Source organism: Pestalotiopsis fici, assembly GCF_000516985.1.
Source record: "Pestalotiopsis fici W106-1 unplaced genomic scaffold PFICI_Scf_9, whole genome shotgun sequence".
Lineage (NCBI taxonomy): Eukaryota > Fungi > Ascomycota > Sordariomycetes > Amphisphaeriales > Sporocadaceae > Pestalotiopsis > Pestalotiopsis fici.
The window spans coordinates 1,345,419-1,361,309 of NW_006917099.1; the positions used below are offsets into that span (position 1 = coordinate 1,345,419).

A 15,891-nucleotide genomic window follows, 5' to 3' on the forward strand; every position below is an offset into this window, starting at 1 on the left:
AAATTAATCCTTTTATTTAAATCGAGGATATAAACGACGACGCTTATAATGCTACCGGATTAGTCGATTCTAAAAATGCCGTAAACCTGCAAATTAACGATATTTTATTTATAGTAAAATTATTAATTTAGGCATAAAACCCGATTAAATATAAATTAAAATTATTTAAAAATTAATTTAATATATAGGATAATCGCCGTAATAATCGAATTATATATAACCCCTAAAAAAAGAACGTAAGTTTTTTAAATATATTTTTAGTATTGGGCTTAATTTAAATTAATTTTAATTTAGGCTAATAAAATTATTGCGAATATAAATCCTAAAAAAATAATATATTTTTTATTTAGTTTTAATTTATTTTTTATTTATTTTTTTAAAAATAGCCTTTTTTATTACCGATTATTATATATAATCGTCGTAATAAATTAATTATAATATTTTGCAAAACGGGATTTTGCTAAAATATTATCTATTAATTATATATTAGGTAATACCGAATTAGCGTAATATTAAAAATATAATAGTTTATTTCTTATTTATTTTAAAACTAGTTTTAAATTAATATCTTTATATAACGCTATTTTCGTAATCCCGAGCAGTTTTAACGCTAGCTTATAACTACTGCTAATAATAATAATTTTGTTATCGTAGGACCCTTTTTTATGCCCGTTCCTTATAATATTGCAATAATACGCTTAAAGTTTAGTTTTAGTTTAATTTATAACTAATTTCCTTTTATACTAAAATTAAAACTAAAATTAAAATTAGAACCAAAATTAAAACTAAAACTAAAATTAAAATTAGAACCAAAACTAAATTAAGCACTAAAATAAAAATAAGGGCTAGGAGGAAAGCGAATAAAAGGGTTTTCCGCCTAATAATAAATTATCGTTTAAAACTCCTTTAAAAAAGCCCGTCGTATTTATTAGCGAAAATAAATTTAATCGATAACTAATTATTAATTATTTTTTATTTAGTTTATAATCGTTTAATTTTTTATTAATTTATTAAATAATGCCTAATATACCCCGAGTTCCTTCCCGCGCGGCCGTTATATTTAGCATTTTTAAGGCGTAAATACGCTTTAATTCGCCGCCTTTTTTAGCGGTATAAATTTAAATTCTCTTAATAAATTTATAATACGCTTTTAAATCGAATTTAAACTAATTTTAAATTTAGGTAAAAATCTTGCTTTTACCGCTACCGTTTGCCGCCGCCGCTTCGGCGCCCTTTTAGGCGAATCGCCCTAAAAAAAGCATACTTTTTTTAAAAAATAAACTAAAACTGCACTAAAATCGCATTTTAGGTGCAAAAACCGGCCTAAAGATTTGTAAAATAATAAAAAACTAATTTAAAACTAATTTTAAACCGTATTCTTCCGGATCATTAAATATAATATATAAAACTGATTTAAAAATAATATAAATATATATTGGATATAATGTATACCATTACCCTCGTCACTTGAATTCCTAGAGGCTTCGGATAGCGACAGTGCAAGTTCGTCGTCAGGAACTGATGAACCTCCCTCGGCTGACGTTGCCATGAACTTTAAAATGGCCTTTGAGAACATCAACGAACTTTATCGTCTGAAAACCCTGCTTCAAAAGCCAAGATTGAAAGGGAGATATTTGCACTCTCGCAGGTCATATCGAAATCTGCCGGGATACCAACAAGATTATCAACATGTCAGGCAAAAGATTAATTTCTGGAGAACGAAACCCAGCGGGGATCCCGATGAAGAAGAAGCAGCGGATGACCATGAGACTCAACAGAGTGCCGAGGAAGCCCCTGATGACCCCGGTATTTCTATGGACGAACTCATGGAGAGACAAAATGCAGAAGATGCATCCTTGCACGACATGGATGATTTATGTCGTCGGCTCGCCGCTGCAAACAGCAAAAGACGCAAGCAACTGTGGTATTGGGAATCACATCCTTATCTTGACGATGCCGAGAAGCTACTAGATATGGAACCGCCAAAGCCCTTCCGAAAGACTGATCCTATTGGTCTTAACACGACCGATGCAGATTCATTCAAGCCACCGACCACTGCCCATACATTCTCGACAGCCGCGCGATCAGCGATATTCCCTGAATCGCGCGACCGCAATAACCAGGAAGAAGCTGGAACAGTCTACGAACCATCCGTCCTTGGAGGCTCAGGACGCTCCAAACTCCGGATTCCTGACGCTCCTTTGGCCGCAGAAGGAGAGAACACGATTGAATGCCCTTACTGTCACATAAGTTTGAGCACTGACAAGATATCGAATAGAGTTGGCTGGAAGTAAGTTGGCTGACCTTTCAATAATCTAACAGTTCGCTGATTGAAGACAGGCGGCATGTGTTTAGAGACTTGCGACCATACGTATGCACTATTGGGGGCTGTTCAGATCCGAACCGACAATTTGTCACAAGATACGACTGGACCTACCACGAATCGCAAGTGCACCACCGACAGTGGGACTGTAGCGACTGCGATCAAGCCTTTGAAGACAAAGAAGCCTTCATTCTGCACATGTCTGATGAGCATATCGGCCGCTGGACCACGCGTCAGATTTCCCTACTGGGCGAGTTGCGTGAACGTGGAAAAGATGACACGGAGTGGTTTTCTTGCAGATTATGTTTGACAAGTCTTCAGAAACAAAGTTATTTTCGGCATGTAGCAGCTCATTTGGAAGAAATCTCACTATTTGCCCTCCCCAAACTTGTGTCGGACGGCGAAGAACAGGCACAGTCCAATGAAGCCAACGAAAATAATGCCGCCCGCTCGCTTGAGTACGATCTTTCGAGCAAAGAATCTGAGGGCATGTCAGATTTTAATGAAGAAGAACAGGTGGAACTGGTGCGAGCTCTCACGGAGAGATTGGGGCGGGAACATCCAGAGACGCTGGACAGTATAGATAGACTGGCGTCCATTTACTATGACCAAAAGCGATGGAGGGACTCAGAGCAGCTGGAGGCTGAATTGTGGAAATCTCGCAAGGAGTCACTAGGTTTCAACGATCAACTTACGCTAAAAAACATGAGCAATGTCGCCACGGTGCTGGCGAACCAAGATCGACACGAAGAAGCGGAAGAGTTGCGGGTGGAATTATTGAAGCTTCGCAAGGAGGTATTGGGGCAAGATCATCCAGATACGATACGCAGCATGGCTGATCTAGGTTCGACGTTTTCACATCAGGACCGATTTGAAGAAGCGAAAGAACTGCAGGTGAAGGCAATGGAAATTTCCAAGGAGGCACTAGGATTCAAGCATCCACAGACGCTACACATCATGCATTTATTGTCCTCGACATTGGCGAATCAAGAGCGATATGACGAAGCGGAAGAAATGCAGTTGGAGCTAATGGAACTTTACAAGGAGGTACTGGAACCGGATCATGAAGATGCGCTACGCAACATGGCTAATCTGGCATTGGTATGGAGAAGCAAAGGCCGATATGTGGAGGCTATGGATCTTCTACAAGAATCTACCGAGCGTCTTCGGACTACTCGAGGGGCTGATGATATTTATCTTCATTATCTGAATATTTTGAACAGTTGGATACAAGCGCAGAAGGATGGAGATACGGCTGGAGTGTAGAGCACCTATGGCTAGCTGGAACTTGGCAGAAAGTGGCGAAGAAGAGGTTATCAGAAAGATCTTTTGCTTACTGAGTAAAAAGAGAAATTATATCTGGGTTTAAGAACTATAATCTTTGTTCACATCTTGCTAGAAGAGAAGCCGGTTGTAGTGCCTGACTTGTGATGCACCATCATGGCACAGGATGAGTATCTCAACCAAGGATGGGCGGGAGAGAGCGCGTATTATATCGGCAGCTTTCGCAAGATCTGCCATCTCCTTCCTCAATTCAACCTGACCCGAACACATCACCTTTGACGATTGCATACTCGTTTGCTCTAATCCCAGCAACTCTATTGTCCCGTAAAAGCCTGCAAGTCCACACATTCTTCCGGCCGAATGGGGATCTGCGCATCAAGAAAGTCAGCGCTCGGCCTCGGACAACGTCTTTAGAGACACGGCAAACTTACATCATTTTTGTAAAAACTCTTCCTGCGATTCGGATTGATGCCGAAAATAGTGCTGTGCCTTTTGATTAGCCCAACTCTCAGATTTTCAATCCCAATGGGTGTATCGGAAGACGTACGGTCCTTCGAGTTTTGCAAAAAGATCTACTCCGCACACTGCACCATAACATGCATCTGGTGAGAAAAAAGGTCAGCCAAAATTACCAAGCCCCTCTACCGCGACGTGACGAGCTTGGGTGGTGATTATTTCAAGCCTAAACCCCTATTGGGGTTGGTGATAACCATCCTCGACATTGCCGACCAATAACGAGACTTACATGGTGCTGTATCAGTACCAACTCCGGCTCTACCGTAAAGGGTGGCGTAACTGTTCATCTCAAATGTCAGATTTTCCTCGCCAAGTTGCGTGTCGAACGGCTTGCTTACGTGTATAGCTGGAGTGAAACGGCAGTTGGTACTACTTTAAATTTTGGGTCCCATCGTATACCAAACTCGACAAGCGGTGTTCTGTAGACAATCAGCTTTGGATTCAAAGTGCATGCCAATGGCCCAGTTTCATGAGCCCAGGTGACTCGTTTCAAGAAATACTCACATTTTCAACGTCAAATCGCCCGACGCGGCCACATCTGCCCTGAACGAGGTGTCATTTTTACCAGGCTGAGCTCCGGGCCCGGGAGAATCACCGATATGCGATCCACCCGTAAGCCCAGACTCAACGTCGTTGCCATCGTTGGGATATCGCTGTGTAAAGTCCCAATCCGAAACTTGAAGTTCATAATGCGCTTGACTAGATTAGTAGTCATCATGTTAGTCACTGTTTACAGCGCTTTGGTCTGAAATCGCAACCAGACTTACGTATGAACAGTAAAGGTTCCGGTCAGTTCCTGTGAGGTTTGGTTAGTTTTTCGTTGTCAGCTGATGCCTTGTATTAAGAAAACATACCCCCAAGACCCTAAGATTCGGTCCAATAGTCACTATACCTGGGACCTTGAAAGCGGCTCCAAAGTTGGCCGCTCCAAATAACTCCAAAGGCCCTGTCGAGAAGCGAAGCTGAGCAAGAGCCTGCATATGGAGCCCGGCTTGGACTGAGCCTCTGTTGCGAACTTGACAGATACATTGGTTAGTATCACTCCCATGAAGCATTGAAATTGCCACCTACATAGGACGTGAGATTCTTTGAAAGAGCTCAGATCATTTAGTCGCCCCTGCCGTGCGTGAGTTGCCAGTCTGACCAGATTCAGGTGTAGGGACTCACAATGAGCGTCAGCTGAGCAGACGTCTGGATATCGACATGAAGGTCCGCCCAGACGGTAAAGTATGCATCGAATGGAATACCGCCAAGAGTACATTGGAGATTCTCGTTGAATAGATAGAAAGGAAAAGTTTCCTTGACATGATGCACAGGTGAGGTGATCTCCTGTTCAAACTCTTCATTGTTCAAGATGGCCATTGCATTGCGCCAAGTTGCGGCCGAGCCACCGTGGTACCGTTTATTGAAGTGCTCCATCTCGCTAGAAATTGTTTGTTAGCAAAGATTTTCAATAATTTCATGTTGATGCATACTGTTCAGGCGTTTCGCGGCGCTCTTTGCGATAGCGATGATTAGTATAGCGTACCCATGACCCTCCAAAGTCTCTTTCGACCTCTGCTTCCATCGACCGCCGGACGTTGTCGCGCTTGACGGGAGGAACGTTTGGATCATGGTTGACGAATGCTGACCAGTAATGCGGGTCGTCCGAGTAGTCCACGCGGATCTGGACGTCCGAGTCGGATCTGCCGTGCAAGACGGAAAAGTCATAGTCAAAGACAAAGTCATAGACGCGAGGCGGCTGGCTCAGGTTACTACCTCTCTTGACCAGTCGCTTGACCAGGTAATGGGGTAAACCTTGCTCCTCTGCCGGCTCCATGCTCACCGCCATGGCGTGGCGACCGATGCCACATGTGGGAGGCATCTCGACGACTGTTCTCTCGACCTGGCCTAGGAATATTCTATCGCAATTGCTATCTTCAGTGTCATCTGAACAGACAGCTCGAACGGTGTACCGGCCGCCCTCATCCATGGTTTCTCTATCAGGGCAGTCGAATAATTCCCAGTGTGACCCGTCACGCTTGTCGAGCGATGTTATGTCCTTGTCGGGACCAGTCATGATGACCCAACCAAACCCATTCTCGTTTGGATCTTCATTCTCGCTGGCGTCTGCTTCGATCTCGAGATCCCAGTTCTGAACGTCGCTGTCGGGAACCTTGTCTGGGAACAGCCAGGCAAGCGGAACCGGCGCCTTTTTCTCAAAGGTTGTCTCACCCGCAGGACAGCAGAGAGCACGCTCCATCATCATCGGGTGCCCAATGCCCCAGTTTGGATTGGCCGGGGGCTTTGCATAGTACTTGTGCGCGCAGTCACTGCCGCCTCCCTTTTTCGACACACCAATGAGTACCTGTCCCGAAGAGCAATGGCGCGCATTTTCGCAATCTTCAGAGGGCCATTCATCACCAGCCGGGCCTTGCCATTTGCATTCCGACCCCTTGTCGAAGGAGTCATCACAACACCAGGGTCGCCAAGACCCCTCGGCACAGGTGTCCTGGGAGTATGTGACAAATTTGCGACCGACCTTGGAGCAGGGGTCGTCCCCTTTTGGCTTCCCATCGTCTCCAATGCTGATACACTCGTCGCTCATCATGCCGCACGATTCTTTGGCGTCTGTTTTTGCTTTGCAGCAGTAAACTGCGAAACCACTCGAACACTTTTTGTCTCCCTGATCATTTTCTTTTTCAATGAACCACTTGCTCTTGGCAATAGTCACCTGGTCCGAATCGCAATGATTTGTGCAAGGCGGAGACGCAGCACCTGCCCAGGATGCCAGCGAGGCTTTCCATTCACAGGTCGAAGCATCAGGAGCATTCCCTCGAGGGCAGCATACCCAGCGGTGCTCGTTTTCGTCGTCGCAGCGAACCTTGTCCCCGACGCTCTGGTAACCCCCACCACAGGACGGATCTTTTGCACACTCTCCCAGGTAACAGCCACCCACTGACGGCTGCCATTTCGTGTCATTGGCAGGCCCCTTTCCGTTTTGCGGCCCAAAGGTCCCGAGACCCCCTCTAGTATCTAGCACTGCTGCGAGCGCATCATAATTATCATTGTCAAGATCCAGTGCCCATATAAACAAGCCCAGTAACCCCTGTTTGTCGGCAAAGTCGACTTTCTCTTTGATTGTTGCTGCGTTATCGTACGAGACCCATTGGTCTTGATCAAAGGCAAAGTACTGTGCCCCCGAGTTAGTCAGTGAGTCTTCTAAAGCCACCGAAATACGATTGACATTACCATGGCTGCAGCTTTGTCATCCCTGACGGGCTTGACCTTTTTGTAGTCTGCGATTTGGGAGATTTCGTTGTATGAAAGGATTCCCGACTCGCCCGTGCAGGCGCCAGCGCGACCTCCACTGCTAAATGCGCAGCCTGGAAGAGTGCAGGAAGGATCTTCAAGGGTATATGAGCGCCCGTAGAAGCCAAGGCCCAAGTTGACCTTGTTTGCGGGCACGTTGTTTCTCCACAGCAGGTTGAGGGCGTCCTGGATCTCACTTAGGTTTGTGTGTGCATAGACATATGAGCCTATCTGGTCTTCGGGCGAGTCCCAACTGCCGTGAAGGTCATAGGTCATGAGATTTATCCAGTCGACATGTTTGACCAGATTCTCAATGTCAAACCACCGCATGTACCAATAGGATGTGGGAGCGGTAAATGTGAGTCCCCACTATTTTGAATGTTCGTGTCAGCATCTTGCGAGATATCACATGATGGCTGGAAGTGATCCTACTTACTCCCATAGATTGTGCGTCCCAGTATGTTCTGATATCTTTCACGAGGGCGACGAAATTATCGACATCTCGATCTTTACCCCTGGAGGCACGGAGTTACTCCTGAACGGAACGGACCATGACTGCAAAGAGCATCTTCTTACCCGCGATCTGGTGCACCTGGATATTCCCAATCCAAGTCTACTCCATCAAAGCCAAAGTGTACTATGTGATGCATGCTTGTGAGCCGTTTTTTTCGCTCGTCCAAAGCGACAAAAAAAAAAAGACTTACACATAAAATTTGCGAGTTGCGAAATAAACTTTTGACGTTTGATGGGGGTGCTCGCTAGGTCTCCCCAGACTGCTTGTGTATCGCTGCAGATCCGTCAGTCTGACTATAGCTCAAGGACCTAGGCAGCGATCATGTGGAGCCGCGACCTACGTGTCATTGTCTGAGTAAGTCCAGCCTCCAAGCGAAATGTAAATTTTCAAACCTGGAGCATCTTCTTTCAGATGAATGATTTGGTCCATGATTTCATCACTTGACAAGTCCGGGGCAATCTCGTACGTCTCGGGCTGAATGTAGCCAAAAGCAACGTTCAAGTGAGAGATGGAGTCTGTCTTGATCCAACTTGGTGGACGTTTGGGGCCTTGTTTGATAAGCACGAGAGAAACAATACAGTACGTGATGACTTACAATTTCCTTGATGATATGGTGCCCATGATTCATAATAGCTTGTACAACATCAGCCTGTATTCTTGATCAAGTAAACAGAAGGCATCATCACTCCGCTCGGGTCTTACCCAATGACAATGCTAGTCACGTTGCCGTTGCTCAACCCAGTCGATGGCGGTTGTGGGCAATTGGACTGGCATCCCAAGTCGGTGCTGCAATAAGACTACATCACCATAAGATGAAATCCTCAAAGTCTGGGAAAAAGCGCATGTTGGACATACCTCGGTCGTACCGCAGAATCCTGATTTGCCGCAGCAGACATGGAGCGGACATTCTTTGCCTGGTTCCTTGGCCCAGGCGCCGCATTCTGCCTTGGCGTCGCAGTTTGAGATGCATACATCTTTGTTACAATGCTCGTCGTCTAGACCACACTAGGTACATTGGCGATTCGGTCAGTAGCACATCACTCGAGACGGTAAAAGGTGCGGAAACTAAAAGCAACCAAGACTAACCCAACCACTAAAGACGAACAACTATCGTTAGCATGCAGAACTTCACTTCCGAGCTTTACGACATGTACTCACGATTTTCCATTGCAGCATTCGCCACCCGTACATTTGTTATCAGCATCGCAACGTGACTTATCGAGCCGTCGAAACAACGAAAATGCCGCTGGCTCGCTGCTGCTAATGGATGCATTCCAAACAGTTGGCGAGTCTCGATGTTGCGCATAAGAGAGTCCAGGCAGGAGTATACTCGCGATGCCAATTAAGACACTGCGTCTTCGAACCATCTTGCAACGTAATTAGTTGGCAAGCCAAGTTGCCACGAAAGAAATTGTCAAGAAAAATGAAAGGCGGCCTGATTGGGAATCCCATCATAGAAGAAAGCGAGCCTAACGTCAAGATACTAGATCATTTGTTTGGGACGTGCCAAGAACACATCAGGGGTGTGTTTACCTGAGTCTGATTCCCATACCTATTTTTTCCCGAATCCCCTTATCATACGATATACGCATACAGAGCCGAGGATCAATGGGAGTATTGTCAGGGTCATATCAGGGTGCTGACCGCGTGATGCAAAGGCTGCGCCGCTCTGCAGGGACGAGGGGCTGCAGGGACAATAAATTGGACCACACAGTATCGGTACACCGTGTTCCAAGTGCGGTAGCATTGAAGGATTTTCAATAGTTCCTTGGTGTAATCGTGAGTACCCCGTAACTCATTTCTCAGATCATAAGGTAACAGTCGCAGTTCTCGCTTGTCGTATGTACCTGAATGAAGGGTCAGCTGTCCCAAATATGCAAAGCGAGGCAATTTTCACGGCCTTGCAGGAGTCCACCTTCACAGATGCAATAACGAGAATTTATACCGGGTAGACGGGTTCAGATGGAGCAACCATTTGAAGTCATATGAAAATGTAAAGCATCCTCAGTTGCTTGACAAAGCCCACTAGTTCGCTAGCACTCTTGCCCTTTCTTGACCTTCTGTTCATGACTGTCAATTTTACTCACTGCTGGTGCATCGTCATTGAACCAGCATAATGGTGCCTCTTGTGTGCTTGAGGGCATTGGCCCTCTTCATGGCCTGCGTAGTGGTGTTGGGCAAGAACTTTGGACCTCCCCAACGTCGACAAGATGCTGCTCGACAAAAGATCAAGGGACCAAGAAATAAGTCTCCGGTTGTTAAAGCAACAGGAGACATAAGTTTCGGCAGTGAAGGACACAAGCAACCGCTGCAACGAAGAACAACAGTCCCTGAAGATCACGTCTTCTTTGACAACTACCAGGCAAATTTCTCCTGGTCTGATCCTGCAGTTCGAGCTGGCCTTGGCATCCGAGGCCCAGTCGGCGATTCCAGCCATCTTGATCATTATGGTGCCCTTTTCAAGCGCACGCCTGGTAGCTTTCCCGGATCGGATGCCAGCAATCCTGCCTTTAGAGCCGCCAGTTGCCTCGGGTGTCTCAAGCGCCAGAATGGAGAACCCGTAAAAAGTACAATCGCAGAGCTGAGCACGACATATCTCGAAAGCAAGCTGCTCAAAAGAGGCCCAGAGCTTTTGGGAAAATGTGTATTTTATACATCAGTCCCTGGCTGGCTAGAAGACCCCCAAGAGAAATTCGACCGCAGACTGCTTGGAGGCAATGAGCATCCAGGACTTTCCAAGATTGCAACAGATTGGGCATGCGGTAAAGGGTACTACACCATATGGGTACGTGTACAATATCTTACATTCGTAGCACCCATGTGGAGAATGTCTAATGCATTGAACAGAATCTGTTTTCAGGCAAGAACTCGGTTACTGGGTCAAACCAACAAGCTGACGACCCCACACAATATAACTTTTGGGAAGTGTATGTCAAGGGTAGTTGGTTGAACTTTTTGGAAATCAATGGCGAACAGTTCCAATACTTTGAGAACATGTCCGAGGCCATGGCGAGTCAATGTGGAGGTGTTGTCTGTGAGTATCTGCCGCGGATGGTTGTGGATACAAGGAACTAATCACTGACGACCTACTCCAGATGTCATGACTATGAGACCACAGAGACTGTTCAAGTATCAGTTCATCTGGGGTACCAAGGAATGGCCGAGGCTCAAGGCAAGAAAAGACGCTGGAGGTCCGTTGGCCCCAACAATGTTGGTCTCGATCGATGCCGCCAAGCCCACCGACCAATACGAAATCGATTTCGACACACAAACAGTAATCAGGAAGTTATCAAAGAGAGATGCAAATTACTTACCTGTCGATGAACTCCCTGGTCCTCACAAGAGAGACACTTGCTCCTCGAATGTCAACTACGAGCGACCTGACGATGATTGGTTTGGATAAAGAGCTTTGGTCAGCCGGCAATACCATGGCAAATGTCGCTGCGCTGCGGGGGATGATAAATGTCAAGCGACAGAACAACCCTGATAGATAGCAGCTTGCCGTTGAAGTTATTCAGAGTATGAATAATAATCCAGGACATAATCAATTACGCTCCAAGGGGTCTCATTACATCTCTGTAGTTGTGCAAGTGTTCCGATTGTCTGTGAAATAAGCCATTTTTACCGATACAAACTGTTTTTCTTTTTTAAATTCTATTTTAATTCTCTTCAATTTAATCTCTTTTTTCCTCTTTTTCCCTCTTTTTCCCTCTTTTTCCCTCTTTTTCTTTTTCTTTTCTTTTTTTCTCTTTTCTTTTTATGAAAAAAAAAAGAGTTTATTCTTTTTAAGTTTTTAATTAAAATTAGTAAGAAAAATGTATCCTAGCCGACGAATTTCGGAAAACATATCGCATTCGGAGACTCTGACCAAGAGTTATGCCGCATCTGTGAAGCAGTGAAGTTGTTCGTCTATTTTGGGTCAAGGTAAAAGTTCTGTTCACCTGAACAAGGATTTGTGGTTGCGCATAATATGCATCTACTATAATCCTTGCGTAAGCAATACTGCCTAAGTGAATTGTGAAATGGGAGTGCATTAATAAGAGGTGTTTATACGATTTCTGCTGCACATGATCAATACTTTACCGTCACAAGTGGCGGCTGACATCAGATAAATATATCGCTGTTACATTTGGCGGCTGACATTGACTGGATAATCTCCTGATTGTATACGATTTTATTAAGCTCAGCAAAGGAACTTTTGGGACCAATCTCAAACTTTGTCACTTTCGCATCTGACTTCACTGATATCGACGACCCAAAGAAAGAACCACTACAGCAAACGCGAACAACATCCCCGCTAGCATGGAGTCCTCAAGCCCACAGGCAATGTGCTACCGTCAGGCGGCCTTGGCGGTTCTGAAAGGGGATCTTTCCACCAGGGACGCCTTGCAGGCATGTCTCGCCCACCTCGGACATGACGGAGCCCTGCATCTAGACGACAACGAGCTAGGCGACCGCATCCTCGGCGAGCTGTTCTGGAAGGGCGACTTTGGGCCCGTTGCGGCTTGTATCAAACTCTGCGAGTCCGCGCCCCTGCCCGATATCGTTCATGGTAAGGTTCATTTTTTGGATGATCAGGCCACGGCTAACCAAAGTCAAGTTGACCAACTCCTTTCCATTTTTCTTGCGGCTACCTCGGAATCGGCCAGACTGGAGGACTTGCAGTCGCTGCCCGGCTCAGAGATCATGGGCTCTGCGCTCTTCCGCCAAGCCTTGATCATAACGGCAATTAGCATTAATAATCTGAACCTGGCCAAGGAGCTCACCTACGATGCAACCTTGCCCCTCCCGCCGGATGAACAGCAGTGCGTGTTCAAGATGCACATTTCGCCATTCTCGACACGCCATCGAGTCCCCGAATGCCTATTGGTCCCTCTAATCAACGCAGGATGGTTGCAGGCGTCGCCAGAGTACCTCGGCCAGGCCGCGTGCAGCGAGGATGCAGCATACGGCATTGCCTTGTTTGAAGCTCTACAGAACGGAGGTGTGGACTTGTACTCGAATCCCATCTATGGCGAAGCACTACTCCGCGCCGCAGTCACCACCAGCCAGCCTGAGCTGGTCGAGTATCTACGTGCAAGGTTTCCCCTACCCCTCACCGACGATATGGTGATTCAGGCCGTCGAGGCCAGAAACGCTGGCGGCGTGGAGATGCTCAGATATCTTCTGGATCATAACCTTGATGTAAATCATCTTCGCTCTGATGATATTCTGGGCAGCGACCCAAGAGATCGAGCTGAGCGGGATTACGCAGCCGGAACTGGGCCCATGCCCATCTCCGAAACCAAGACGGCTCTTCATGCTGCTGCTGCAAAGGGCAATCATGAGGCTATGGCCTACCTGCTGGAGAGAGGCGCAGACAAGAAATTGAAAGATGGTCTAGGCCATACTGCGCAAGACATTGCTGAAGCGCGAGGTTTGGTCGAAGCATTGGAACTATTGAAACGCGACTAGTACTAGAGAGTGGTTTTGACTACTTTGTAATTACAATTTTGGTTCGTTGAGGACAAGTTTTCATTGTGACTAGATGACATGAACCCAATGCACACAACCAGTTCAATACCCGACATTAGTCTCAGACAGTACTCTTCACATTTTGTACTAATTATAGGAGCCGCTCGGTTGGTCATAGCCAGTGAATCTACGCGACCGTTGTCGAGGTGCTCCTGGGCAAAGAGGTTGTGGAGGATACCACATTTGAAGTACTCGTGTCGGTCAAACTGGACGCGGTAGTTGCCTGCGCCACAAGTGCAGCGACTGTAGCAGAAGTCGTAGTTGTATACACGGGCGTAAAGTTGGGAATGGATACGCAGTAATCATAGCCTTGATATAATCCCGTGCCTAAAGTATTCGTTAGATCATTATGCTAGAACAGAACACCAATGCAACTCACAGTTGTTCAGAACTGCCGGGTTCCATGCCACGAAGCGGGCATGGCCAAGGCCAAATTCCGTTTCCAATATTTGGCACGGGTTAAGTGCCCCTAAAATGCCACTTAGATATATCCCCAACAGTTAGAGTCAAGAATACCTACAGTTGGTGTTGTTGGGCGTGGCAAATTTGTTGCAAGTCGAGATAATACCGGGTTGTTTGTAATGGGCAACGGCAACACAATATTGGGTACCAACTTTAAAGTTTGAGCAGTCACTGTCGAGTTCGGGGTTCCAGAGCTTGAATCGATCCAACTCGAGGCCGAGTGAACTGGCAAATCCAGCACAGTCGTACCCAGCCGGCACAATATCTAGTTCTGTGCATGCGCCGACAATGTTCTGTGACACCTTTGCATACGTCTGAGCACAGTATTGGGTATCTACAGCCATGGTGCACGGATCAGAAGAGTTGAGGGACGGGTTCCAGTCGACAAAGTCCGACGTGCTGATGCCGTACTGCGATGCTACATCTTCGCATGCCAGGCTTGTCGTACCATTGCCGGTATAATTGGTCAGAATTGGCGATGTAATGTACGTTATGCAGTCCATGCGAGTGTCGGTGGCATAGGGCGCGGCCGTCGTGTTGGCCACGTACGTTGCCGACGGGTACGCGCTCATGGGCGTGAGCGAAGCCGTCCAAAGCGGCGTTCCGGTACTCCAGGTCGTGGTCATCGACGGCTGCGGATTTGGGTTCACCCAGCCGCCGCCCGGAGTCGTGGCACATATCACGTAGCCGACGATGCTATCAATATTGTTACATTTGGGTCCCAAGGTTGGGTTCCAGGATATAAGCTGCGCGTATTGTATGCCAAACTGTTTCTGCAAGGAATAGCATGTATCGGTCGATTTGACCAAGTACGGTTGGCATTTCCGGTCCGAAGGGATGCACAAGTCGCCCGACGTTGGGAAATTGTAGCAAAACGAAGGTATTGTATTAGACCGGGCGAGATCATCGGTACTGATGCCCTCTGCCAGAGAGATACCGGTGCATGTATCGGAGGCTGTGATGGTGTGCCACTCCCCTGAGCAATTCGCGGCTGCCGGTGGCGATACCGTTGGGCTTTTCGTCATCAGAATATTGTCATCGATTGAACTCTTTGGCTTTTGCGTTACACTTACCGGGTCGTAAAGGTCGTTGCAGTAGGTGGCGAGGATAGAGTCCACCCCGTTTTGCTGCAGGAAGAAGTCAAGAATTTGAAGTCATCAGCGAGAATGCTAGTAGACGCCATGGGCATTGCCAACTGGGTAGAGACCAGGGACAAATAGCAATCATCGCATAATATAGTAGAGGCTATTCATGGTGAGTTTCGAATCCTCGTGCTGGCATTGGTGAGCTTACCAGGAGTTCCAGTGACCATGCCGTTGGACGGGTCCACAGCCAGCGCTTTGCCGATAACATCATTGCAATATTGACCAGCACTTGAGAAATTAGTTACCTGTCGTCAAGGTTCTCAAATGCTTCCTACCTATTCTTTAGACAGAGCGAGTCGAATAGTTCAATATAGTTTTGAACCAAAGCAGCCGGTGCTGCTTTTCCACCGTCAGGCTGGTCGTACAGCGTTGCACCACAAGCTCCAGCTACCCTCCTTTCCCATCCAGAGAGCGACGACGAGCAGGAGGTCGTACACAGACTAGCGAGTTGAGCAGACGTCAGAAACAGCGGCGTTCCAAAGACCGGGTTTCCTTGAATTGTGTCTCCAGCCCTCACAAGATTGTTGTCACAGGTGACTTGTGAATTCAGCACCGTGATACAGGTTGATGATGTACCATCGTTGGCCGAAACATTGAGCAGTTGGACCTGAGCGTGGCTCAGAGTCGCCAATAACAGGAGAATCAAGCTCAACATTGTGGAAATGGAGCAATGCGTGGCATGTGGTTAGCTCGACCAGATTTTCAAAATCTGCACAAGAGTTGCCGTTATTCTGTCACGTATTTCATTTGAAAGGGCGAAATGTATAGTGAAACGAAATTATCCTTATGTTCAATCTTGTGTACCACGGAAGTAATCACTTTGATTCAACCGCATGCTTGGT

The 15,891-nt window shown here is 46.6% G+C and overlaps 5 protein-coding genes across 5 annotated transcripts; 3 read left to right on the forward strand and 2 right to left on the reverse strand.

The window, feature by feature from the left end:
- Positions 1-1,559: 1,559 nt before the first annotated feature.
- On the forward strand, positions 1,560-3,589 carry PFICI_11812 (uncharacterized protein; the record flags this gene model as incomplete). The annotated part of the gene is made up of 2 exons (XM_007840393.1): positions 1,560-2,290; positions 2,341-3,589. The coding sequence occupies 2 exons, from the start codon at positions 1,560-1,562 to the stop codon at positions 3,587-3,589; spliced, it is 1,980 nt and encodes a 659-aa protein (XP_007838584.1).
- Positions 3,590-4,123: 534 nt separating this feature from the next.
- Positions 4,124-8,902, reverse strand: PFICI_11813 (uncharacterized protein; the record flags this gene model as incomplete). Its single annotated transcript, XM_007840394.1, has 17 exons — positions 4,124-4,209; positions 4,353-4,402; positions 4,462-4,542; positions 4,628-4,822; positions 4,891-4,919; positions 4,978-5,138; positions 5,195-5,240; positions 5,291-5,546; positions 5,599-7,295; positions 7,355-7,783; positions 7,851-7,929; positions 7,991-8,051; positions 8,119-8,201; positions 8,269-8,476; positions 8,524-8,561; positions 8,631-8,714; positions 8,784-8,902. 17 exons carry the CDS (start codon positions 8,900-8,902, stop codon positions 4,124-4,126), a joined length of 3,702 nt encoding a protein of 1,233 aa, XP_007838585.1.
- A 1,142-nt stretch (positions 8,903-10,044) lies between these two features.
- Positions 10,045-11,331, forward strand: PFICI_11814 (uncharacterized protein; the record flags this gene model as incomplete). The annotated part of the gene is made up of 3 exons (XM_007840395.1): positions 10,045-10,713; positions 10,776-10,962; positions 11,024-11,331. The coding sequence occupies 3 exons, from the start codon at positions 10,045-10,047 to the stop codon at positions 11,329-11,331; spliced, it is 1,164 nt and encodes a 387-aa protein (XP_007838586.1).
- Positions 11,332-12,230: 899 nt separating this feature from the next.
- Positions 12,231-13,382, forward strand: PFICI_11815 (uncharacterized protein; the record flags this gene model as incomplete). Its single annotated transcript, XM_007840396.1, has 1 exon — positions 12,231-13,382. One exon carries the CDS (start codon positions 12,231-12,233, stop codon positions 13,380-13,382), a length of 1,152 nt encoding a protein of 383 aa, XP_007838587.1.
- Positions 13,383-13,569: 187 nt separating this feature from the next.
- On the reverse strand, positions 13,570-15,704 carry PFICI_11816 (uncharacterized protein; the record flags this gene model as incomplete). Its single annotated transcript, XM_007840397.1, has 6 exons — positions 13,570-13,769; positions 13,822-13,911; positions 13,963-14,918; positions 14,978-15,149; positions 15,198-15,277; positions 15,325-15,704. 6 exons carry the CDS (start codon positions 15,702-15,704, stop codon positions 13,570-13,572), a joined length of 1,878 nt encoding a protein of 625 aa, XP_007838588.1.
- Between the last annotated feature and the right edge of the window lie 187 nt (positions 15,705-15,891).